At 47.8% G+C, this 24,974-nt stretch overlaps 1 protein-coding gene across 3 annotated transcripts in view; it reads left to right on the forward strand.

Annotated features, from left to right (window-relative positions):
- Positions 1-24,974, forward strand: part of Tcf7l2 (transcription factor 7 like 2) — a 188,196-nt gene that overhangs the window by 157,508 nt on the left and 5,714 nt on the right. The window contains exons 6-14 of one of the 3 annotated variants that reach the window (XM_038318381.1): positions 6,257-6,389; positions 8,454-8,556; positions 10,479-10,565; positions 15,693-15,818; positions 16,364-16,523; positions 16,891-16,998; positions 21,212-21,260; positions 21,831-21,881; positions 23,136-23,208. In XM_038318381.1, the coding sequence (XP_038174309.1) occupies positions 6,257-6,389; positions 8,454-8,556; positions 10,479-10,565; positions 15,693-15,818; positions 16,364-16,523; positions 16,891-16,998; positions 21,212-21,260; positions 21,831-21,881; positions 23,136-23,208 (890 nt within the window). Of the gene's footprint in view, positions 1-6,256; positions 6,390-8,453; positions 8,557-10,478; positions 10,566-15,677; positions 15,819-16,363; positions 16,524-16,890; positions 16,999-21,211; positions 21,261-21,830; positions 21,882-23,135; positions 23,209-23,884; positions 23,958-24,974 lie in introns of all 3 variants that reach the window. The other 2 variants (XM_038318391.1, XM_042056047.1) reach the window with 2 other exon arrangements.

Consider the following 24,974-nt stretch of genomic DNA (forward strand, 5'->3'; position numbering starts at 1 on the left):
CTCCTTGTAAGGAGAATGTTAATGCCTGTGAGCCCATGAGAAACTATGAGTCGGCAGAATTTTATAGACAGCAGGGGGGATATCTGCATGGTTTCCCTTCTTGCTGTCTAAATGGATGAGAGAGAGAGAGAGAGAGAGAGAGAGAGAGAGAGAGAGAGAGAGAGAGAGAGAGAGAGAGAGAACACAGAGATACAGAGAGATTGATGATTTACAGAATGAATAAGAAACACCAGCTATCACTTCGCCTCTCAGTTGTAGATGAAACTTGGCCTCCTGGTGGGTAGGTACTTGGCGTAGCACCCGACCAGACATGCAGACTGTGCATGGTCGAGGCTGGTGGCCATTTATTTCTCCTTTCTCACATTGTTTCTCTTTGTAAAACTTAAACTCAGAGAAACCTTCCTTCCCCTTTTGTTTTATTCCCTTCGATAGCAGCATTATAGCCATGCACAGACACCTTGCACACAAAGTGATGCATGATTAGCCAGGAGCAAGAGCCCCTCAACCGAAAAGAACAGCGCTCACACGCAGCTTGTGCTGACACCCTGGCCACGGTGCTGGATCATCCTGGCTGAGGGAAATGTGGAAGGGTCTGAAGAAGCCTGTTCATGAGGAAGACCAAGCTTTCCACGTTAGATATGAGGTTTGAAGATGCAAGATGCTGGCCAGCCAGGTTAGGATGAGGCAGCCGGTGCATGTCCCAGTAGCCTTCCTTACAGAAGAACATCTTACAGATTGCTTGGTATTTGGGGTGCCAGTTGCTGGGGCAGTAGGGTTCCACTGGCTGACTGTCCTACCACCTTCTAATGCAAGGCCTGAGAAAAACGGCATTAGCAGAATTGCCAAAGAGTTGTCCATGACTAGAAACAGTTAACCCCGCCCTCCTCACCAGCACTCTGTGTTGCCACATGTGAGGCTTAACCAGTCTACTGGGTTCCACACAGCCATAGTAGAAAACGGGAGGCTACACTAGTGAACCCCATTTGCACGGAAACCTGGGGCAGATGGGGTCATGGATCCACTGCACAGCTCTAGTATCCGTACTGAGGGTAGGGAAGGCTGAAGAATGCTCCTGGTTGTCTCTTTTGTTATGCTGTGCTGGGCTCCTTCAAGGCGCTTTCTGGCCCCATTTTTCTTCTGGACAAGAAGGGGCGGTGGGGAGGAGTGAAGAGGAGGTGCCGTTTGTTTCCACTGTCTTTGATTAATAGGCGGCAGAGGTGAATGGGGAGCTCCCGCTTCTAGGAGGTTGAGGGGTTAGGGTCAGAGGGTGGTTGTTGAAGGGACAGAAGGTCCCGATTTCTGAGGAGGGTTTGCAGGGTGAATGGGTGCCTGGCAGTGGTCAAGTTGCTGAACACTAAACCTAAGGGCTCTTGAGAGGTCAAAGGGCACCCACAGGGTCACTCCCCCTACTGTAGCTGGATGAATACTCGCATGGGTGGAAAGGCTTTGTGTGTTCTGAGGGCCATTGAAGAATCTTTTCTTCACTATTTGGCGCTCACATGGAGTTTAATGAAGGAAACAAGGAGGGCCTCACCTAGGGCTTGGGAGTCTCTCCAGGTAGAAAGCACAGAGCACCAGTGACAGGAACTCGGATGACGAGTTCTGGTCCCTTTGTGCACACAATGTTTGCCTCCTTTGCTTAGTTCAGGGTTTTAGATAGCTTGTTTATTTTCTTTGGTTTCTTGTAAGCCCAAAGCTAACCACATGCAGCACTTGTCACCAAAACTCTCCCGGGGCCTGGCTATTTTTGGGGAGCTGAGGCAGCCTGTTCAAAGCCCTGGTTGTTCCCACCTTCACTCACCAGCCCCATGCTGGAAAAGCCCCTCTGAAGGAAGCCAGTGCAAGGGCTTACCTGGTGGAGTCAGGGGTCCGGGAGGGGCAGGGGACCCAGAGACAGCCTGATTTTGCATTGGGTGACTGATTTCCTCTCAGTCCCGAAGCATCTGTGTTTAGAGAAGATTGACACAGGCTGATCTCACAGGCTGCCTCTCGCTTGCTCCATCGACATGGCAGTTTCTGCCCCCAGCCATTCTGGTCTACAGGCATTAGAATGGTGGAGGAATTGGGGGCACCGCAAGGTTCAGAAACACCACTCTACCAAGGTGTGAAAGAAATACATGTTCACTGATGTGGGGAACAAATAGCAGAGGCCAGCCCTTCATTATGCGTGCCGTGTGCCCACACTGAGTCAATGTGACCAGTGGGCAGGGGTGCACATCTGGGCGCTAAGAAGCAGGGGTGGCTCCGAGCTGCTCTAGGATGGTGACAGGGCCTTGGTGTAGCCATTGGTTGGTTCCTTTCTTGCTCAGGGACCAGCAAGACAAGGTGCATAAAATGGCTGCATGGGTGAGTTCCTGGTAGTGAGCAGAATGTGTGGGGAGCTGTGGTATCCTTGTTTTGAAATGCTATGGAGAATGGGAGTATCTTACAGATATTTGTTTTCTCTGGTGGCACAGCCATGCGTAGCTTTTTGATGTTCTGAAGGGGTTACTGGTAGTAGGCTCTTCACTGAGTCATCCCTGACCGTCATGACCATGACCTTGAACATGAGCTAGCTGTCACAGATTTTTTGACCCAGGTCCTTTTACAGATCCACCACAGTAAAGCCGATGAATGGGTTTTACATTACAGGTGGCTGTCTTAAAATTTGGACTTTTGTCTATGAGGAAAGGATGTAGAAATATTGTCTTCCCTTTCAGCCCCCATGATGCATTTCTGGGACCTTGACTGCGACTCCCTCCCTAGTGAAGTTACTTTCCTCCCAGTGTCTAGAGTGAGCCTGATGTTGAAGATCTCCTTAAAGAAATGAGAGCTGTTCAGAGAGACGGGAGGGGGAATGGTTTTGAATATCTTCCTTCACTCTGCCAGTCCACTTTAAATGTTCTCATCCTGAATCTAGAGGACCTGTCTATCTCCAGGTTTTTGTATGTCTTGTTATTTTTTTTATTGTGAGATCCTCCATGGCAGTCTTATCATTGGCACAGTAAAGTGATCCCCCCACCCCCTGTGTGCTATTCAAATATATTTGTTAAATACCGCATTTTTTTAAAGAAGGATGTGTGGCTTGGGTAGGGAGGTCCCAGATCATCCATGCTCAATGTCTAGGTGGTGATTTCTTTCCCGTGCAACCAAGGGCGTGTTCTGAGGCTGCACTTGTCCCTCTGTTAGTTGAATTGGGAGATATTAGCTGAGTGGTTAACCAGTGCCATGTATATTATCTAGATTGCATTTGCTAAGTTCCTTTGTGTTTATTGTGTATCTGCCTTTGTGTAGGGCACTGCATGCACAATCTTATTCAATCTTCATAACCCTGCAGGACAGGCACACAGGCACGGTACGTCTTTGGAGGCAGAAATGAAGGATACTGAGGGGGTGGCAGGAGAAGAGGGTAGGGAAAGGAAACACCACTCGGCCAAGCCGGTGAAGCAGAATCTCCATCTCAGCCCTCCTGAAATTCACGGCTCTCATTCTCAGTGTCTGAGAAGCCGGCCTAAAGTCTATCTTAAAGAGACTGCTGTAACTGAGATGGTGCCTGCAAGAGCTTTGGACCATGTGTGCGAACCATCGGCACTCATCTCTGATTCTGAGTGGACAGCATTGACGGAGCCCAGCCCTTCCAGAAACCAGGTCCTCTGGTTGATTGGCTCTGTCGTGTTCTACCACATGTGCTTCAGTTTGGTGGCTTTCATGTGGCCTTTGAGATGGTCCCTACTTGCTACACAGGCTGGACATTGCCAGGATTCAAAGTCCCAACACTGCCTTGTCTCTCAGGATAAGTGTTGTGTGGGCCAAGAGAGGTGGGCGCTCTACTCCAGTGATGGAAAGAATGTAACGTGGAGAGAAAGGACCTTGGTCGGAGGCTAGAGAGACACAGGTGTTTACAGGAAGCAAACTCTTTGTTGTAAGGGATCCAGGTACTGGCAGGCTGTGTGACGGCAGACCCTGCTTTCTGCGTATTTGACCACAGTGTTCTTCCTCTCCTGAGAGCAGATCAGCCTGGATAGACAGTGGACCATGCAGTTTCTGGGGACCTGCTGGTTATGTTGTCAGGTTGTAGCCTAGTAGACTCCCATGCCACTGCCAAAGTCAGGAAGCACCTCAAGTTTCCATTTGTCTCCCACTCTCTCTACCTCCTACTCCGTGGCACTACTGGGGACAGTAATCTGGGCAGGAAGAATCAACTAGGCTCTCGAATGATACCGGAGCATTGGCAGCAGTGGCTGAGTTCAGGCTTTCAGGCTTTGTTAAAATTATCTGGAGAACCAAGTTCTCCACCCATCTTACTCTTACCAAATACTGCTGTCATCTCTCCCTGTACCCAGAGGGAAGGGAGGCTCCCCATGCTCCCCAGTAATCCTGCTTGGAACATAGTTTGGGATTGGTGATGGGACCACCGTGTCCCCTGTCAACTCTTTGCTAATCAGGACAGTGACAGTGAACCCCCATAGTTGATAAACACACCACGTGTTTGGTCTGTGCACGCCTTCCCCATGTGCTGTCAAGTTGACAATGTCCTTCCTTCCAAGTATTTCCCAGCCCATTTCTGTCTGTCTCTTTTTTTTTCCTCACCCCTCCTTACCTTCTCCTGCGATGGGAACTAATCCCTTACTCCTCCCCAGTCATTTTTGACAAAAGACTTTTCTGGGAGTCTCCTCTTGTAAGGCCCTTAGTGCACTTCCAGGAGGTATGGCCGCAGGCTTGGGCACAGCAACCCTTTGCTTCCATACACCCCACCTGGCCACCACCCTGCTTGCTGACTCTGAGGTCACTCTTTTCAAACCTTAATCATTTTCATCTACAGAATGGCAGCTAGGTCCCCTGAGCAGCTCGTTTTTCTCTGGAAGAGTGATGGTTTCATAGGCAGCTGTAAACCAAGTGACTGGAGATGCTCTTTTGGGATCTTCTAGAAAGACTGTTTCTCTTTGCTAACGTGCCATGGGAAAGTTATGCCTTTTGACGATGCCTTCGCCATCCTTAGCTGTGGTAGGAAGCTGCTCTTCCTGTGTTTTATGCCTTCCTCTCTTCCTCATCTATTAAAAAAGCCAAAAAGGGAGCCAGGAGGGAACATGGGAAGAGAGCTAGCTGCTCAGTGGTCCCTGAACTCGAGGCGCTGGTGGGCAGTGCTGGAACCTGCCTTCTTTTCTTTTAATGCAATTCCTTTTCCTTGATGTTAATGCAACTTGTGCCCTTCCTAGAAGTAATAAAAGGAAATGAAGACACATTCTGAAATGAAACTTGACTCTAATCCATTCATCATCTAATACTAGCCTCTTTATCTTCTCTGGTACCTAATCTGGTTAAATGTCCCTGTTGTAGGATTTTAGTGAAAATCCCCTATTGGGAATAGGGTTTTTTGCAATTGGATTACGCTCAGTAAATGGCCCAGTAGTTCACTTGTTTCAGCTTAATTTTTTTTCCTTTGTGATCTTGCTGGGTTGAGTTATAGCCCAGCATAGAGGGGGAGGGGCCAGAGCCAGGGGTGGAGAGAGGTGAGTGCTGAGGAAGGCCGGGGAGAGGGCAGTGAGGAAGGTTTGAGATGCTCTTATTTTCCTCGTTTTCTGCCTCTCCTCACCATCTACCCTGCCCCAGCACAACAAACACTGTACTTTATTGGTTGGAACTGCCCATTTCTCAAATTCATACTGTTTATTAGCCCAATTCATCATCATCCAGTTAATTTATTAGCGGTCCCTGATGGCTTCCTAATGAATCAGGGCTGCGGTGATCTGCATAAAATATGCAGGTGCTGGCTGGGCCAGAGAGGCTGGAAAAGTTCAGTCTGCCATCCAGGCTGAGCGTAAAGGGCGGGAGCCTACTGTGTAAGAGCCTGTGGAGTTAGGGGGTGGGTCGGGAGGCTGGCTGCGCAGCTGGCTCTCCAGGTTTCTTGTAAATGAAGATTTCTTTTTGCCTGCCTCACCTGTGAAGCCAGTCTGCCTCCTAGAGGTGCCTGGGGTAGGCAATTCCACCCCACTGTGTGCATAACCCTCCTAAGCCTAAGAGAGTAAAGCTTCAACTTCTGACTCCCCTGCTCATGGGAAAGGAGCAGAACCTTGGGTTCCAGTGGTCATGTAGAGGAACCTGAAGCAAGCCAGTGTGGGGAGCTCACTGTCTCCCGTCTTTAAATGGGTTAGGGAGCTGGTGGTGGGCATAGCAGCTGGGAGGGTGTTGGGGGGGTGGGACACACGCCCTTGCTCTGAAGTTGTAGGCTGGAGTGACCCAGCTCACCATGTTGTCCTCTGTTCTCCCTCCCCCACAGTCGAACAAAGTACCTGTGGTGCAGCACCCCCACCATGTCCACCCACTCACGCCTCTCATCACCTATAGCAACGAACACTTCACCCCGGGAAATCCACCTCCACACTTACCAGCTGATGTAGACCCCAAGACAGGTAAGTTGGGGAACTCTCAAATGAAGGTCAGGAGCCTGGAGTGGGGATGGTGGGGGAATCTCAAAGCCTCATCTGGGAGCTGGAAAGGATGCTCTTGGGGGGGGGGCAGAGCTCAGTTTGTGTGCTGGGGGCCAGTTTCTCCCTCTTCTTTGGAGAGATCCACTTACGAGGATAAGATTTATACCAAGGTTTTTGGAGAGGTTGCTTGGGAAATCTGTTTCTGGGTATCCCCCCCCCCCCAAAGAAACTAAGTAGTAATGGATTGGAGGTGTCTCCTGGGCACTTTGAGCTTCCTGAAACCAACATCATGGCTTTGAAGGGACCCAGTCACTTCAGAGTGACTTGTTGGTGCATCTTTAAGGGGCCACATCACCCAGGGTCTCATGTTTCTTGCAGATTTCTTTGCACTTTTCCTCCATTTCAGTATCATGGATTTTTTGTTGTTGTTGTTGAACCCATTTTACAGACGAACAAACTGAAGTCTAGGAAGGTTTCTCATTTCATCCAGCAGTTTCTTGAGCAGAGGCTACCACACTGTTCTCAACCTCTTGACCTATCCCTTCTTCCTGTTTCCCCCAAAGGGAAAATGGTGAAAGGCAGGGCTGTTTATAGCGCCCCCTACAGCAAGATGCTGTATGGCAGGCAGCCACTGCTCACAGCCGGGCACTCTGAGCCCTCTGAGTAGATGTTAGATGCAGCCAGGCAGTTTGATTGGCTGGAGGAGGCAACCAGCCTGCCCCAGGCTCCTCAAAGTACAGGGCTCCACTTGCAGCCGGCAGCGTCTCATTTGAATAATGGTAGGCCAGGGAATAGCTTTTAAATGGTTATCGTAAACCATATGATTAACGTCTAAGGACTGTTTATTTTTCCTCTGCGAACATTCTTTCAAGTGTGCAAACGGCTCGGTGTAGGGTCCAAGCCCAGCTAATCTGTTTGCTTTTTGTAATAGAGAGAAAGCAATGTCTGCATTAAAATATCACCCAGGGAGACTTAATTTACAGATTAAAAGCTTCCTGAATGAATTTCTTGAAAAATGAGATAGTTTTTAATCCATGAACGTTGCTGTCCTGTCCCTTCAATTCTGGGTTAATTCTGGCACATTCTGCACATGTCGCCTCCCTCTTGGACTGGGCAGCTAGGCAGAGCCGTTCCTCTCAAGCCAAATTGCTCTCAGGACTCCACTTGCTGAGGATGGATGGCCAGATGTGCAGCCTGTGCCGTGAGAAGTGAGCCGAGGTACAGACTTTCTACATCTACTTCTGCGGGCCTCGGCAAGGCTCATGGCCCCTCTGACCCATTGAGTACCCTGGTGCTCACAGATGAATTTGCGGTTCAGGGAATCAGGCCAGAGCTGAGCACCCCAGGCCCGCCTTCTCCCTATCCATTCAGGTTTGACTCCTGGGGCAAAGACACTAGCTGGCATTTGGTGGTTTCTCTTCATGAAGGAATTGGCAAGCTATGGGAGCTGAGTCTTTTGAAAGAAATCAGAGTCACCTCTCTGAGCACTAACTTAGAATGAATTGCAAGACATGTCTATAATCAGAGCACTTGGCAAGAGGCTGTGCATTCAAAGTCGATGTGGGCTGTGTAGTTAGCTCTGACTCAAAACACTAAAATCAATTCATTAATTAAGTCTTACAAATCAAAAGTATAACTCTCACATAGGCAAGTCATTCAAAATAAAGGGTAATGGACCAAGTAACAAAGCAAAAGGCATTATGATTATGACTCGCTCACCTGCAGTGTGCAAAGCTTTTTAGATTTTTTTTTAAAAAAACTTGAAGTAATCACACAGAGCAAAAATAGCCAAGATGGCATCTTCCTGCTCTCATTCACTCGGCCACACCAGTCCATCCATCCAGAACGAGCTAACTCACTGTGCAAACTGGCACTGTAGGAAAAGAAGCTGGGAACAGCCCACTCCCCAGAGTCGGCAATGGCCTCCAGCTGCTATTTGAGGAGAGACGGCCCCTTTCCTTATTCCTTCCCTGCTCCCCTCCCTCCACAGTCCCTCTTGCTTTCCGCTCTTCCTGCTTACCTAAAACCCACTCTTTCTTCTCTTAGGAATCCCACGGCCTCCGCACCCTCCAGATATCTCTCCATATTACCCGCTGTCGCCCGGCACCGTAGGACAAATCCCCCATCCGCTAGGATGGTTAGTACCACAGTAAGCAGCTCCAGTTTTTATTTCTGTTTTTGTTTCTTGCATGATCATGCTTATTATTATTATTATTAGTATTATTATTATTATTATTATTATTATTGTGTCTGTCTGTCTGTCTTTGTGTGTGTCTGTGTGTCTGAGCACGGGTGAGTCTGTGTTGGCAGAGAGACAGCTGATAGGACAACACAGGGGAGATGCTGGCGAGGTGTCCTATGGATTTGCAGAAATCACAGCATTTCAATGATCTGTGTTGAAAAGGGCCAGTGGTCATTGGCGCTCTGAACCCATGGGACCCAAAGATGCCCTGCAGAAAGCTAGTGAAAGGCATTTTGGCTCTCCCCGCAGTGGCAGCCCTAACTGGACTCTGTTGTTGGGCTGGGCTCTCTGGTTTGGGTGTTGCTTCTGTGGCAGTGAGGGAATGGAAGTAGGAGCAACTTAATGGTGAACTCTCAGGGTGAGATCTAGGTGAAATCTTGCAGAGGGAATGGAGGTCGTTTCCCCTTCATCTCATGCACGCCAGCTACCATTTAACCCTTCACCCTGAAGGCAGGTAGCGGCAGTGGGAGGAAGCTCAGGTCATCTCTCCAGCATCTCTGAGATTCTTGGCATGGCTGGTGCTTTAGCCTACTGTGGGGTTACAGAGGGACAAATAGAGCCCTCCTGTTGGCATTCAGGACCTGGGCTTCCTGGATGTTGACTCTAGTCCTGGCAGTGCCCAAATAATTTGACTGCCGCTTACAGCTCAGAAGAATGATGTGTTTAGACACCAGAGCAGAAAGACCTTTCGTGACTAAGCGTACTTTGTGCCATGTAGCACATGTGTGGACGTGCATGTAATGTTTGAGATTATAAATTTTTATGCACCTCTTTCTCCATTTTATCAGTGACCTTTAGCTTTAGAAAGCACAGGGAAGCAAATCCGGGTGAAACTATCCAGTCTGGGTCTTAAGGAAGACAGACTTTGATAGTCCCCGAGGCAATACAATTTTAGAATAGTACTACCCTGTTCTAGCTTTTGTCTCTCCTCCGGTTGAGCAGAGCCCGCGCTGTTTGCCCATTTAAAAACAACAGGCTGTGTTGGACAATAGCTACGCTAAGTACCAATTGTGGGTACGGTTTCTGTTTCTTTGTCTTATTTTTGTTTGGTGAGGTAGATATGAGGGTTGGACCTGCTTCTTCTGCGGCTTCTCCACTGGATGAGACTGAGCCTCAGTAGTCCAGTCATCAGATGGGGAGATGCCGAAGGCTAGATGAAAAAGAATAGCCAACTCAGACAGCCCTCTGTCAGGAGAAGTTGTGTGTCTTTCATGAGGATGCTATTCTGCATGTTGCTGTATTTTTTAATTATTGTAATGAGGTGTGATTGTCTATTGGTTACCCACAATTCTTCTTGGGGACTCTCCCCCCCCGGTAACTCTTGTCAACACTTGTTAATTTGACAAAAGGCTACAAATTAAGCTCTGTTAATTTAATGTTTTCTCACCGAGATCTAAATACCGAAAGAGGCCCAAAGCGCAACTGAAGTCCTTTGATTCGCTGTACTTTATTTTGGTATAAATTTACATTCATTATTGTTTTCCTTTGGATGTGTAGCCCTCAATTAGTGTGATGGCTCCATTAAAGCAAGCGAGACTTCGCCTTTAATTATTACAACAAAACACCTAGTCTCAGCTTGGGGAGAGGGTCTCTATTGACATAAGCAGAGGTTATAAAATTTAATTAGCCATTCCTATCAGATTTATGGCATTCAAATTGTTCCGTGTTTCTTCCCTTTGATCCTGCCTGTACAATCCCCAAGATTTTTGTTCTGATCAAATGAGAATAAAGCTTACTGTACAGAGAGAACTTCCCCTCTTCTTCGTTTCCTCGTTCCCACCCCCGGCCTTATTTCTAGTCTCTCACTTTTTGTACCCCCTTCTTTGTAGGCAAGGTCAGCCTGTGTACCCAATCACGACAGGAGGGTTCAGACACCCCTACCCCACAGCGCTGACAGTCAACGCTTCTATGTCTAGGTGAGTTGCAGTGACCGCTCAGAAAGCTCTAGACAGCTGCCAGGCCACCAAGGCTCATGAGCATGTGTGGGTATAATAATATAGACCAATATTCACTTGACTCCCCTCTACAAAATTCCAGAAAGTTGCCTTGACCTTTCAAGGTAAGTGATTGCCTGTCTAAGACATCAGTAGTCTATCCAGATGTAGAGCAACATAGTGTTACAGATTAAGAAGGCAGTTGTGGGGCTGGGAGAAGCTTGGCAGTTAAGAGCACTTGCTGGCTTCAGTTCCCAGCACCCACGTGGCAGTTCACAACCATCTATAGCTCCAGTTCCAGGAATCCAGGACCCTCTTCTGGACTCCTCTAGCAGCAGGCAGGCTTGTGGTACTCATTCATGCAGGTGCAGCCACTCATACACATAAAAATAAATAAATCTTAAAAACCACAGCAAACTGTGGGGGGGATGTCTAGAGTGGCCAGTGCATCAGGAGGAAAGTAGCCAGAGTGGGCGGTGCTTCAGAGGGAAAGTGGCTAGAGTGGGCGGGGCTTAAGGGGAAAGTGACTGGAGTGGGCGGGGCTTAAGGTGGAAATGGCTAGAGTGGGCGGAGTTTCAGAGGGAAAGTGGCTAGAGTGGGCGGGGCTTCAGGGGAAAGCTGCTAGAGAGGGCAGTGCTTCTGAAGTCATTGTTTCTCTGTTGTCCTCTGCTGGGAAGAAAGAAGGAAGTGAGGAGTTGAGAACTTAATGATTATATTCAGAGATTTGAGAAAAAAATAGATGGGTCTTTAGAAAGCTGAGATTTCAGTTCAGAGTCTGTAATAAGCTGTATCCTGGCCTCTTAGGGCAGCAGTGTCCAGTAGAAATTTCATGGGATCCAGATTGCGTTTAACATTATGTTTACATTTCCCTCAACCTTTCATGTCTATCACTTTGAGAAGATTGCCGACCCCCATGGTGAAATTGTTTTTTACCACAAGTTATATTTATTCGTCATACTGTGTGACTGCAGTATTCTCTTTCTACACACTGAGGCCATGCCACAGCTACCATTCTGATTTTCTGTTTTTCTTAACTTAGCTTTTACATGTGACATGCATTTACTCTTTATAGCACATATCAAGTTGGACTGAGCACATTTGAGGGACTTAAGGGCACATGCCTGGTGGCTGTGCTATTGTCCTCCCCTGCTGCTAAATCTTTGAAAGTTGGGAAGAAATCATGTGTGCATCCATTCCCACAGATTCATATTTAAAGCATACATACTGCATATACATGTATCCCCAGGACTCATTTTCCTCTCTAATTAATTCCAGCTAATTTTTCAGTGACTGCTAGTTTATTTACAAACTGGTTGGCAGCAGTATGTTTAAGTAGTCACTAATTGCCCCTAATGATAGTTTTATTTTCTGTTCATCTGATTTTCGGTTGAGTTAATTAAATCGGTGGAGGTTTAGACTTTCCTGATGGGCTGAAAGCAACCAATCCGTTTTGATGATGCCACGTGATTCAATTAGCATGCAGTACATGGCAAGGCTGCTTTCCCCTTGCCTCTGCCTCCACGCTCTGTGGCCAAGGGCGGGAGCCAAAATGAGAGAAGGGGCTGAAGGTTGCCTGGGACGCCGCCTTCTCCTGCTTCCAGGACAGCAACTGTTGTCTTGGATAGAGTGAGACTCACACCCCCGAGAAAGGCAGGCTAGACTTAGTTATCCACGAGTATCACGCAGTTCGAAAGATCTGTGCCCTATATGTGATATATCATCTCAGTCTCAGAATCCATGCCCGTATAAGCTAGGCAGGAAGATGATTTTCTTTATCCTCTCGGCTGGAGAAAGTAGAAAGGTTATACTCATTAAATGATGTCGTCACCAGCCCCTGTAAAGCGTGGGAACGAATGGGAACCCTCCTGGGAGGAGAGGGGAGGGGGCTGATTGTGATCCTGACTCCTTCCCAGCGTTCGCATGCTGCTCCCAACTCTTCCTCCTGCTTGTTTGTTCAGTGCATCCATAGGCAGGAAGCAACAAAGTAATCGTAGGCTCGGGATTGGGGGTTAAGCTTATTGATTGAATTATCATTAGGAGGCCAGCTGATGATTTATAGGTCGCAGAGGGTGGAGGGAAGGAAGGGGGTGGCAGGAAGAAAGGTTAGGGGCTGGTGGTACGTGGCGGGAGTGGGGGAGGTGGCCAATTCCCCAGGTAGGCCAAATGAAAGGTAGCTAGTTAAAAAAGCGTATACAGCAAATTAAATGCATTATTGTGGTAATGGGGCGACAGAAGTATAGGTCTATTATATGTATGGCAGTTATAGTGAATGTAGGCAGCTTGCCCTGTTCCAGAACACCCTTTGATATTTATTCTATTCAGCAGCGGGGCCAGGACTTCTCGGAATTAAGTGATGGGTCATTATACTTTAAACACCATGGAGAAGCCTAGATTGGCAATTAAACAGCTCTTGCTGACACTCACTTGTGCCACCCTGTGACCCCCTTTAGATTGAGATGTTGGAGCTCCGGGCCCTCAGCCTGCTAAATTGGGCAAGGCTCTTCTCATGACGAGAGCGGGCCCTGAAATCTGCCGGCTTCAAAGGGAGCGAGATCATGTATAAACCATAATGTGGGTGCACCGTGGCTCACAAAAAATAAGGCAGGAAGAGATGAAATGTTACAAGTGCAAGGGGGAAAATGAGAGAATAATGACGAGCCTAATGCAACTCAAAGCGGGATTGTTGCACGGGAAAATGCATCCTACTGCTTGTGCATAAAATCAAGGCCGGCAGATGACATGCAGCTAACAGAAATGTGTCAGCGCTGAAGCAAAGCCAGAGTGAGTCTAAGAGAGGCCCCTGAGACAGCCAGAAACAAAAATTAGTTGTCCTTAACAAGTTAAGGTTCATCATTATATTCTGGCTTGGAGCCATGAAAGCAGACAGGGGTATATAATGAGTTGCTTAGAATTTTTTGAGGGTGTTTATTGCATTTCAGGGAGCGGTTGTCTGCAGGAAAGGGTGAAGGTGTGTGTACCTCGTGGGCCACACGCTTACTCACGCGCAGTCTTTCTGCTGGTGTGCAGTTTTCACGGGGACCAGCGTGTGTAGAGGTCAGGGAACTCACAAGTGCCACACAGATCCCCCAGGCCTAGAATGTGGTTGTCTGGACGCCTTTGCCTGATATCTGTATGTGCACCTGCACACAGGTGAGGCCACAGTCCCACACCGTTTTTATGTCTTTCTCACCCTCGTGTGTATGTACACATAGTCACATGTCACAGGAAAGTAACGTATGCTTGAGACATTCATAGGAAGAACTGCCAGCCCACCTGCCCTGCACTGAGGGACTTCCAGGAATGCATCTTCTTTACTTGCTTTTGCTCTGTGGCCTGGGGGCAGCAGGAGGAACAGGGTGTTAACTTGAGAACTCAAGGGTTCGCTTCTTCCTTCTTTCCTTCCTTTCTTCCTTCCTTCCTCCCTCCCTCTCTCCCTCCCTCCCTCCCTCCCTCCCTCCCTCCCTCCCTCCCTCCCTCCCTCCCTCCCTCCCTCCCTCATTCCCTCCCTCCCTCTCTCCCTCCCTCCCTCTCTCCCTTCTTTTCTCCCTTCCCTCCTTCTCTCTCTTTCCTTTTTGTTTTGTTGTGTTTTTAAGGGCACAGGAGTGGGGTTGGTTGTTACTCCCCGCACACACAGTCTCTCTGTCTACTATGAAAACATCTCATTGTCTCTGAACACCAGCATTGCCACAGTTTGCAAAGGCTGTTGCAGTAGAGGGTGGGGTTTCTGAGGCAGGTAACCACAATGGCTCTGGAACCTCTGAAAAGATCAACATCCTTCATTGGGTATTTTTGACTCTGTTAAGATGTACTGAGCCTGTTCGTTCTCTAATTTTTTTTTAAATCCCATTTGTTATAATTTATTTTTTCCAATCCACTTATGAAAGGAACTCTGTAAACAAATACAAGATCCCTTTGAAATAACTGTTGCGATGGAGCCTCAGCAAGAACCCTCTCTGCCAGAAGTAGCTTTCTCAAGAGCAGGGTGCTGGTCCACACTGGTCCCTGGGTGGCACTTGTCCTCTTCTGGTTTGGCCTTATCAGAAGGGCAGCCATTGCCTCGGGCCAACTTCTCTTCACCCCGTTTGAGCAGCCTGTTCTTCCCTCCTTTGCCCTTTCTCTAATCACTGTGTGTGACTTCAGTCGAGGAGGTGTTTTCCCACCAGCACAAACAAAACCTGTCATTTGGCAGCCATTTGTCCTATGGAGCTGAAATTAGCGTTTGTGTCCTGGCAAATTCGTATGTCGGGAAACGCCAGTTGAAGAACTGACGTGTGTTCTGGGGACTTTCCCAGAAGCAAGGACTGTTACTGTCTTATCTGTGATTACAGTGTCTATCATTTACAAGGATTTTGAATGATGCGCAGATAACATATTAAGTAAAAATAAGGATCTTAGAGGAGAAAGGGTATACAAATCAGAATTCAGTGCTTTGGTGTGTTTGTGTGTGTGTGTATTTCCCCATTTTTCTTTTAAAAGATTATTCAAAATGCCGTGACTTAGGATGAGCATCACTCAGGAACTATCAGACTTTCTCTCTATCTGTCTCACTCTCTCCTATCTCTCTCAAATAGTGGGCACAGCAACAAAAGAGAAGATGAAACTTTGGTTGCTCTCCATCACCAGAATGAGGCCTAATGAGGCATGCAGAGCATTGTCAAGACATGTATATCCGTTTCAACCACGTTAATATTTTATTTAGCTGTCAGTATACAGTAGACGTTATCACCTGTCCTTCTAGAGCTGATCAGGACGTAGGAATTACCTTCTGAGAGGCCACAGCTCATGCCTCAGAAACCAAGCGGACGTGCGATTTCTGGCTGGCCGTCCAAGCCCACTTTTCTGCCCAAGTACATCAGTTGAATTTGTCTTTTGCTAAAGATGTTAAAAATCATAATGTCTCGTGTCAGTAGCAATAATGAAGGGGAAGATCGACTTTAATGACATTATGAGAATCATTATGTTTAATTTATCACTAATTAATGCTGACAGGTTTCATATGCCTTGGGTTGCTTTCATGTGGATGCTACTGCGCTTTTTTGTGTGTGTGTACACATCCCTCCTCGTTCATTCATTTGATTCTGACGATTTACACAGCTTTCTGTCTTCTAGGTTCCCTCCCCACATGGTCCCGCCCCATCACACTCTCCACACGACCGGCATCCCCCATCCGGCCATCGTCACACCAACAGTCAAGCAGGAATCCTCACAGAGTGACGTCGGCTCACTCCATAGCTCGTAAGTGTTACAGTTGCTGTTTCACGCTCTGTGGCCTGGGTGATGCATTGCCACGGTGGCCACTGCTTGGTGGCTTTCTGGCCACGGTCAGCGTCTCCTGCTTGACCCTCGGCAGCACCCCGTCCCTATGGCCTCTGGCTTCCTATAAAGGAGGACGTGCTCTCTAGCAGGTCACACTGATTGTCGCACTTTCCCAGAACAGAAATCGCCATGGTGTGTGTTTGAAGAGATGGGGGATTGCATTTGGAGCTTGTTCAGCAAGCAGGACAGAACCCTGGGAAGTGGGGTCTCCACCCTGTGCTTTTCCCCTCTGCCCTGGGAAAATGTCTATTTGCAAATGGCGAGGAAGCAATCTCAGAATCTCTCACCAGCCCGGCCTCCTCCAACTGCTTCTGGGCCGTGTTCTGGGGTGGAAATGAACTTTTTTACTTGAAACTGCCAGGCTTGGGTGGGAAGAGGAAGGAGCACGGACTCTGCTTTGGGGGACGCGGATGCACAGTTGCTTACTGGATGATGTCTGCCTATCTCCTTCTGTCTCTATCCAGAAAACATCAGGACTCCAAAAAGGAAGAAGAAAAGAAAAAGCCCCACATAAAGAAGCCCCTCAACGCGTTCATGTTGTATATGAAGGAAATGAGAGCGAAGGTGGTGGCCGAGTGCACACTGAAGGAAAGTGCAGCCATTAACCAGATCCTCGGGCGCAGGGTAGGTGGCCCTCCATGCAGAGAACCAGAGTGGGCCAGAAACAGTGACAGGTGTCCCTTTACACCTTGCTCTGTTGAGCACGGCCCCAACCCTGCCACTTTGAGTCCTTGTCTGGCTTCCACTGATCAAGATCATTGAGCTTTTGAACAGCATTTAGGATAGCCTCATCCCTCATCTTCCTGCTAGTCCAGACGTGGTTTCTCTGGGTACCATTGTTAGTGTCAGGCCCCAGCAAGCATCAGTATCTGCACACTCTACCGTGTCTGCATAGACTCGAGCCCTCGTGGCATCGTGTCTCATTTATCACCGTGCTGCCATTTGTGATGTTTCTGCCTGTCTTTCTCTCCCTGCCCCATGTTCTCTGCAGTGGCATGCCCTGTCCAGGGAAGAGCAAGCAAAGTACTACGAGCTGGCCCGGAAGGAACGACAGCTTCACATGCAGCTGTACCCCGGCTGGTCTGCGCGGGATAATTATGTACGTGGACCACTTTCTGGGGAATTCAGTCTTTGTGGATATATATTGTATGTCTGCAAGGACCTGAAGGATGGGTTATCGCCTGTTTGAACCAGGCTTCTAGACTATTTGTTCTGTCCACTTCTAGGACCTGTCCCTGACTTCCCATCAAGGAGCTTGACTTTCAGTGTGACTCTATTATATTAGCAGGAAGCAGGCAGGAAACTGGCATCCGTGTTCCCACATGGGATCCTGGAGACTGATTTGGGGTGTCTTTATCTTTCTATTTACCTGTTAGAAAAAGGAGAGCTCCAAAACACATTCAAAAGTACTACATTCCAAATTAAGCCCCTGCCATTGGTGGGGTAGCTATATAGAGACCACACTAGATAGATGGGTGGGTGGGGCATTTTAACCCTTTATAGGCCTTCCAGCAGGAAAGGGAAGCAGCCTCAGGGAAGGAAACCAATTAAGCATCTATCTGTGGCCAGGCTGTCACAAGAGCCTGTTTCACCCCGAGAATGGCATGACGGGAATATCCCTGAAAGTAGCCAGCAGAAGTCGTCTTTTGGTAGGGAAGATGAAATGAGTCTGGGTCCCACAGAGGTGAGGAAGGATGTGTGTCACATGACACATCTGTCACATGATGTGTGTGCTTCTGGGTTCTATTGGCAAATCAAGATTTGCCCAATTTTCTGTCTTGCTTCTTAAACCTCCTCTTAGTAGGACTGTTGTTGTTACTACCTGCACTGATGGCACACAACAGATTTCCAGTTCTGGAGCCCTGTTGTCTCTCCCATTAGTCCTGATCCTGTGTTTTGCATAGCAGCTCTGAGTATGGACGTCTTCCCTCTCCAGATAGGTAGCATGTCTCCTGCTTTGTCTCTTTGTTGCATCATGTTAGGTCTCATGGAATGTCTCTTCCATCCACTCTGATGTCAAAATCAAACCTGTCTTGCTGCCAGCACAGGCTTCTTTCCCTCTTCTCCCTTGGAGCCAGGAGAGTATTTTCCTGGTGGTGCCAGTGGAGACGCTGGGAGGATGACTCCACTCCACTGGTATAATCTTTCCAAGGGCTAGCTCTTTGGATTTCCTTCACTCTTTTCCCTCATACTTGTAAGAGTGGAGCTGGCTTGCCTGCTATCCGTCAGGTAGACAAAGATCGGACTGGGCTTTATAGCAATGCCCCTACCCATGACCCTTCAGGCCTCCCTGCCCAGACAGCACTTCTACTCTTGAGAGCAGCCATTGTCACTAGCAGACAAGCATCATGAACTCTTAGCTATGTGAGACCTTGCTGCTTGTCTTTGTGTGTGCTGCTAGGACGCCTTTCTTCTGAGACCGAAAGGAAGAGATGAGCAGTTGAGTTCTCCCAACCCAATCCCAGGTGACACTCCAGGGCTAGGCATCCTCCTGTACATATTCAACCACATCATCTCAAGACAGCTGTCCCCCTGACTCCTGGGAGCTCTGGCTTGTTACACGTCCAATCCTGGAGTCATCGAGACGGTATCCCAGAACAGGATCCAGTTTCTCCAATAGCTACCATATCCCAAGGCATCCTAGGCACCTGTCTTCACATAAAAACTGCCCATTTTGTGGACCATGGGTCACAGGGCAGATGGTGCCCTCTGGGGTTGCACAGGATGATCACAAAAGCACAGCAGACTTGATGACAGTGTCAGAAACATTCTATGTTTGACTTGCAGAGAGTCATTTAGACACCTCCCTAGTTGTTCTGTGATGCGCTTTCTAGAGTTTTCGTGGTCCGCATGCCTCTTGGCCTGACCTCCATTCTGCGTTAGGAGGTAGCTTGGACAATAAGGAGCCACTGAGTAGGTGAGGGGCTGGCTTAGAGGCGGATTGGATGTCAGACTGCAGGAACTTAGCCTCTTGGGCACAGGCTCTCAGGTTCCTGTTTCAATGTTTCTTTACACCCGCGTGGAAATGCATGCTCATTCCTTCCTTCCACGCTCAAGGGAACACACTGGGGTCAGGGGTCTCACATCTGAAGCTTTTGTGACTTTGACCATGGTGGGGATTTGTTAGCATTCCTTTTAAACCAACTTGACAATGGAGGTTCTGCAGGTAGCTCTGGCTGCTGCAAAGCCTGGAAGATTCTCTTGGGAGATGTGTTCAGAACCAGCCCTTCTTGCCTTTCCAGCTGAGTGGGGCTTGGAGCCTTTATGTCACCACCTTAGGGAAGTGTATTGGAGGGAAACCCATCTGGCTGCTCAGACTTGGCCTGTTCTTTGGGACCCAGGAGAAGTTAGCTGAGTACCATAGCAACAGCTAGCTGTCCTGGTGTCATAGTACAGCGTTCCTTCCTTCTTTTATTAAAGGTTGTATATGAAACTTGATTGCTTTATCTCGCTCTCATTTCTTATGCCTTTTTTTTTCTTGTTACCTTTAAAGAGGAAGTGGTCTCCTCTTGCCTCTTCATGTCTTCTTCCCATTAAACATCATCCCTGTTCACCACGATCTAGTAGTCTATCTGCACGGCTCTTTGCTTGGCCATGATGTGCCCTGCATTCCAGGTGTCAGTGCACAATAGAGAATTCTGTAGGGGACCATGAGATGGCCCTGGAGTGTGGGCGAGGGCAACACAGGCACCTTCAGGTTAGATTACTTCTCTTGAGTCTTTCTTCCTGCTCATCCTGCCCACTCTGAGAAAGTCATGTGGCCTGCTTCCACTGTTTTTCCTTTTGTGCCAAGAAACATAAAAGGATCTGGTGCAGAGCTGCATAGAGGGCCAATGTTCCCAGTGACCCAGACCCTGTACCCTCAGAGGATAGAGCAGCCCTCTCTGGAATAGTTGGACTCATCCAAGCCTGACAACCTTGGGGTTGCTGCACATCCATCCCTGTCCTTTTTTGGGGGGGTAGGGGTGTCGATGTTCCATCAAACCTTTAAGCAAAGGTGACAACATTTACATATTCTGAAGCACACAGATTGATTTGTAAGACCGCAGCTGCCTCACCCTGGCCAGAGAGCCTTCCTAGAGCCCAGCAATGGGACAGGGTGCCCCAGAGTCTTGCTCGTTCACTTGATAGGGTCAGGCTGTCAGGTGGTAGTGACTTAAGGCCGTCTCCTCACCCTTGAGGTGTCATAGAAGGACTGCTATGGTAGAAGGCACGGTCCACGGCTGAGGGCAATGCTTTCAGACCACTTGGGTTGGCACTCTGGCTCCTCTTCATGGTAACTGTGCCAACTCCAGGCCGTTGCCCAGCCTCTTTGTACCTGTTTCCTCATTCGTGACTCCAGAGTGTGAAGACACATGTACTGTGTAGAGCTCTTGCCTGTTGAGTCATGCCTGGCTCCTAATGTGTACTTGGCTCCTGGTTTGCCGGGGTTTGACTTGCAATTTCTCAGCTTCATGGTGTCATAGAAGCATGCCATACAACCAGTCTACTTTCCACGTGTAAGAAAGTGTGCAGTCGTTGGCACAAGCCATTCAACACTTTTCGATAAGTAAGGCTCCATAGTAGATGACTTTGCCCACCTGTAGGCTACCCTGTGTGTGTTTGCAGGGGGCTGGCTAGGCTGTGATGTCCTGAAAGTTGGGCATAGTACACGCACTTGTGAGTTATGGTCTCTGTGGCCAGTGATGTGTTTGTTGGGGTAAGAGCATAGGGGACACTTTCTCTTTCCTGTACCTGGCCACCCTGTAATTTAGACAGGAACCCAGGTAGCACTTGGTTCTCTCTTCACTCCCACTCCTTACAATCGCACTACACTTCTGAAAGGAACCACTACTACAGAGAAGCTAGAGCCGTTTCTCTCTCAACTCAGGACAGGGAAACGGGGACGGGTTTGTCTTTCCTAGTGAGAGGCTGTGGGGCAGGTAGGGCAGCTGTGAACCATTGTGGGCTTCGAGGTTTCTCTGTGCCTCTTGGTAGTGTGTCCATGCTGCTGCCCAGCCTGCTCTCCATCCCTCCCAGAGTCTCCCTTGCTCCTTTCACCTCCCTCTATGGAGTCAGACATCCTGGGTCAGGCTGAAGAAGGGAGAAGGCCATGAGGTCTTTCCACGTGACCATCTGGCCTTCTCTTTTCTCCAAGAAATGTGTGTCCTCCCAGCTAGGCAGAGTTCAAGGGTTGGATTCATGGCTGGCAGACTGAATAGACTTAGGAGGTTAGTGGAGATAGCAAGCTTGTCCCTCCCGGCTCTCCTGCCATGTGCACCTAGACACCTTCCTCCTTGACCTAATTTCCTGCATTTCTTCTGTTCATCTAGGGGAAGAAGAAGAAGAGGAAAAGGGACAAGCAGCCGGGTGAGACCAATGGTGAGTGATAATGTCAGGGTGATGGAAGAAACACTAGTGGGGGGCCACTCTTATGTCAGGTTTCCATCTGGGGGAGGCGAGAGGAATCCAAGGCCAGGGCATTGTGGGGAACCCATCTTAGGGAGCCTTTTTTGTTGATGTGTTTTAATTAATTGCTTCATGACTGCCCTTTTAAAGCTAGTAACATCCATTGTTGCATGAAAAGCCCGTTGTAATTCTGGCGGAATGTGTTTTTAAATAACTGCCAAGCCTGTAACCAGAGAGTCCGTGGTAGGCATGCCTCTGCCGGGCTTTGGACAGCCTGCTTATGTATGTGCCTGAGAAGGGATGAGGAGGGGCCTAGGGGGCCAGGAGGGGCGTGTGTGAGTGTTGGGGTAACTGGCTGTTCCTGAGTGTTCCAATGCATGCCTTTACAGTGGTGATTGTGCCCATCTTAAATTAAGGAGGTTTGCCATTCAGCGACAGAAAGCAGAAATACTGCATAGGCAATGCAGAGCCCTTGGAGAAGGCCAGGCTTTACAGACAAACGAAAAGTTTGAAGAATTTGTGTAATTTGTTCTTTTTTTTCAGAACACAGCGAATGTTTCCTAAATCCTTGCCTTTCACTTCCTCCGATCACAGGTGCTAATGTCCTTTTGAGTCATTAAAATAGTTGATAAACTGTTTTTTTTCATTTTTCCTGCCATTTATAGTTTTATTAACATTAAACACGTATGACATTTGAACATCCTTTAAAATGATCATCTACACGGTTTCATTATGTTTCAGTAGATTTTTTTCCAGTTGCTTTGTTGGTTTTATTTATTTTTTATTTTAACTTCTGTTTCATTGATTGACTGTTCCCATAACCGTTGTTTAAGCAGCGATGACAGTGGCTTAGAGCTGAACTAACTGTGCAAATTGAATATGCAGTATTTCTTTAAAAGAGACTGGTAAAGAAAAAAATGGAAAAAATTCAGTAATAAACCTCCTTAATCTAATGGCTTTTTCCGTTGCCCCACTAAGTTTTCTCACGCCAGCATGCAATCGCAGTATAATTATTTTTTCCTTTGCTTATTATTTATTTTTTTCGTTTGTTTGTTTGCTCTTCCTTTTGCTTTTTGACTTCATCATTTGCAAACCTGCTAGCGCTTCCTGACCATGCCTGCTTCCATGCCCGTTAGGAGCATCTAACACCTAACAGCTCATCATGGCCTCTTTACCCTTTCCTCCCTCTTAATAACAATGAAAATAGATTTAAAAAAAAAGAGAACACCCAAAAGCTGCAATATCCCAACACCCACAACCCTTTTCTTTCTTTTTTCTTTCTGTTTCATTTTGTTCTGTGTTCATTTGTAGTTTTTCTGTTTGTTTGTTTCTTTTCAAAACTGTGGTACTCAGAAGAAAAAAGCATGTTACGAACCTAATTCCTTCCTTTGCTTTGTTTTCTTCTTTGAGAAAAAAGAAAATTGAGAGAATAAAAAAAAAAAGTAAAAAAAACAAAACCAGAACTAAACTAAAAGAGGAAAAATAATGGAAAGAGCAAGTCCTTGGCTCTTGCCGTCCTGTGGGCGGCTGGAACCGGATCTGACCGTCCTTGATAAGGGATACTGCAGCTTTATTTGCCACAGCTAATTTCACAAGTTGAATAAGTGTGATTTTTACATTTTTTTTAATTAAAGAAAGTTTAAAAAAAAAAGAAAGAAAAGTCAATATTTTGCTATTAGTAACCCGGTCATTGATTTATTCCCTTTTTTATTTTTATTTTTTTCTTGTTTGTATCTCTCCCCCCCCCTCCCTTCCCCTTCTCTCTCTTTCTCTTACTCCTCCTCTCTCTCTCCTCTCTCCCTGCCTCCCATGTCCTCCTCCGCTCGCTCCTTTCTTGAACTCACTCAGACCTGAGCGCTCCTAAGAAATGCCGAGCGCGCTTTGGCCTTGATCAGCAGAATAACTGGTGCGGCCCCTGCAGGTGTGTATAGTCTCCAGACCCGCTGCGCTGGTTTGCAGCTGTCTCTCCCGTTCTTCCCCCTCTGGCCTGTCGCTTTGTAGCTTTGTGTGTGGATCGTAGGAAATTCCAGGGAGCGGGATACTGCCAGTGTATGGGCTCCACGAGGGATGTGCTTGTCTGCCAGCTGCTGCTAGCCAAAATGCCACTGTAAAACAGAGTGTGTGCCTCCTCAGGGCCGAGACTCAGATTCCAGCGCGCCCTCGACTGGGGGATGTTGCCTGTCAACCCCCTTCCTTGTGATAGCCCAGGATGTGCTCATCCTGGTCTAGGTAGAAGCCAATGACGTCACCCTCTCCCTTCCTCTTCTCTCTCTCTCTCTCTCTTTTTATTTATTTTTCACTGTTGGTTTTTTGGTTTTTTTGTTTTGTTTTTCATTTTTGTTTTTGTTTCTGGTTGTTGTTTTCCTTTGTGTGTGTGTGGTGTAGTGCGTGTGTGTTTTATTGTTTTATTTGTTTTATTTATTTATTTATTTTTGGTTTGGCTCAGAAAAGCCCCTTCCTTTCAAACCCTTGATGAGGGCCGATTGTCACGTAGAGCCAAGATGATGCAGAGAGCGGTTAGTGGAGGACTCACAGCCAACCAAGCACGACCCACCATTGTGTTGTATTTTTTTTTTGTGTTTACCTTATGCTAACAGATGCAAATACTCCAAAGAAGTGTCGGGCACTGTTCGGGCTTGACCGACAGACTTTATGGTGCAAACCCTGCAGGTACATGACCATTCCGAGGCCTTGGGGACAATCAGAGCCTTCTGTCCTTCCGCTACTTAGTGGGTCGATTTATTTTGTCCTCATTCATGTCTACTTTCCCCCACTGGCATCAATGACTAATAAATTCTCCTTCTTCAGATTTTCCTTGCTAATTTCATACTGTTTCCTCCCTGCCCCCTTTTCCTCCCTGTTCTTGTGAAGAACATGTCCCTGGTAGCAAGGGCTGACAGCCATGAAGACAGGCACTGAGGATCTGACTTTGAAAGCCAGTGTCCTGGAACTGGCCAGCTGGTGAATGACTCGGTGCCCTGTTCTGAGCAGAGAGCCACTGTGCCCCCCCCCGCCCCCTCCCGTCTCACAGGTGTGAAAGAGTCAGAACTGGAATTTGGCAGTGGTAGCATTCCCAGGCGCTTTCTGTTAAAGATGCTGAGAGATGCATTGGGGCAGGCTGCTTTTTAAAAATCCCTTTTTTTTCTTTCTCTCTCTCTCTCTCTCACTCTCTCTCTCCCCCGCCCCCCTTTGGTTGTTTTATGTTTAAAACACGTATCTGTATGGAGGAGCTCGTTAGCGGACATTGTTTTACAGAGCTGAAAAAGAAGCGTGGCATTGAATGGCGTGCACCAGCTCAGAGCCTGTGCGCAGCAGGGGCTGCAGCCAGACACTGCAGCGCTACCAGGCCTGCAGAGCAAACAGTCGAGCGTTACGATATGCAGGTGTAGCGTGGGTTCCCACACGCATCCGATCAGTCCAGAAGAGTCCAAATTGAGCCCCATGATCTGCCGGCAGGTTTCCCCACTCATGGCACTGGCAGAGAAGGTGTAGGTACTTCCTTCTTGGTGGAGGGAATGCGCTCTGGTCCCCATCTCCTTTCCTTTTTCCTTTCCTTTTAATGACCACCTTTGGTTAAATTTGTTGTTTCTTTGTTCTGATACAAGCAGTCTTTGAATTTGGAATATTATGATGGTAGGTATCTCAACACCCCAAACACACATCCCTGTTCGTAGTGCCTCCCACGTC

The sequence above is a fragment of the Arvicola amphibius genome, chromosome 1, assembly GCF_903992535.2.
Source record: "Arvicola amphibius chromosome 1, mArvAmp1.2, whole genome shotgun sequence".
NCBI classification, from domain to species: domain Eukaryota; kingdom Metazoa; phylum Chordata; class Mammalia; order Rodentia; family Cricetidae; genus Arvicola; species Arvicola amphibius.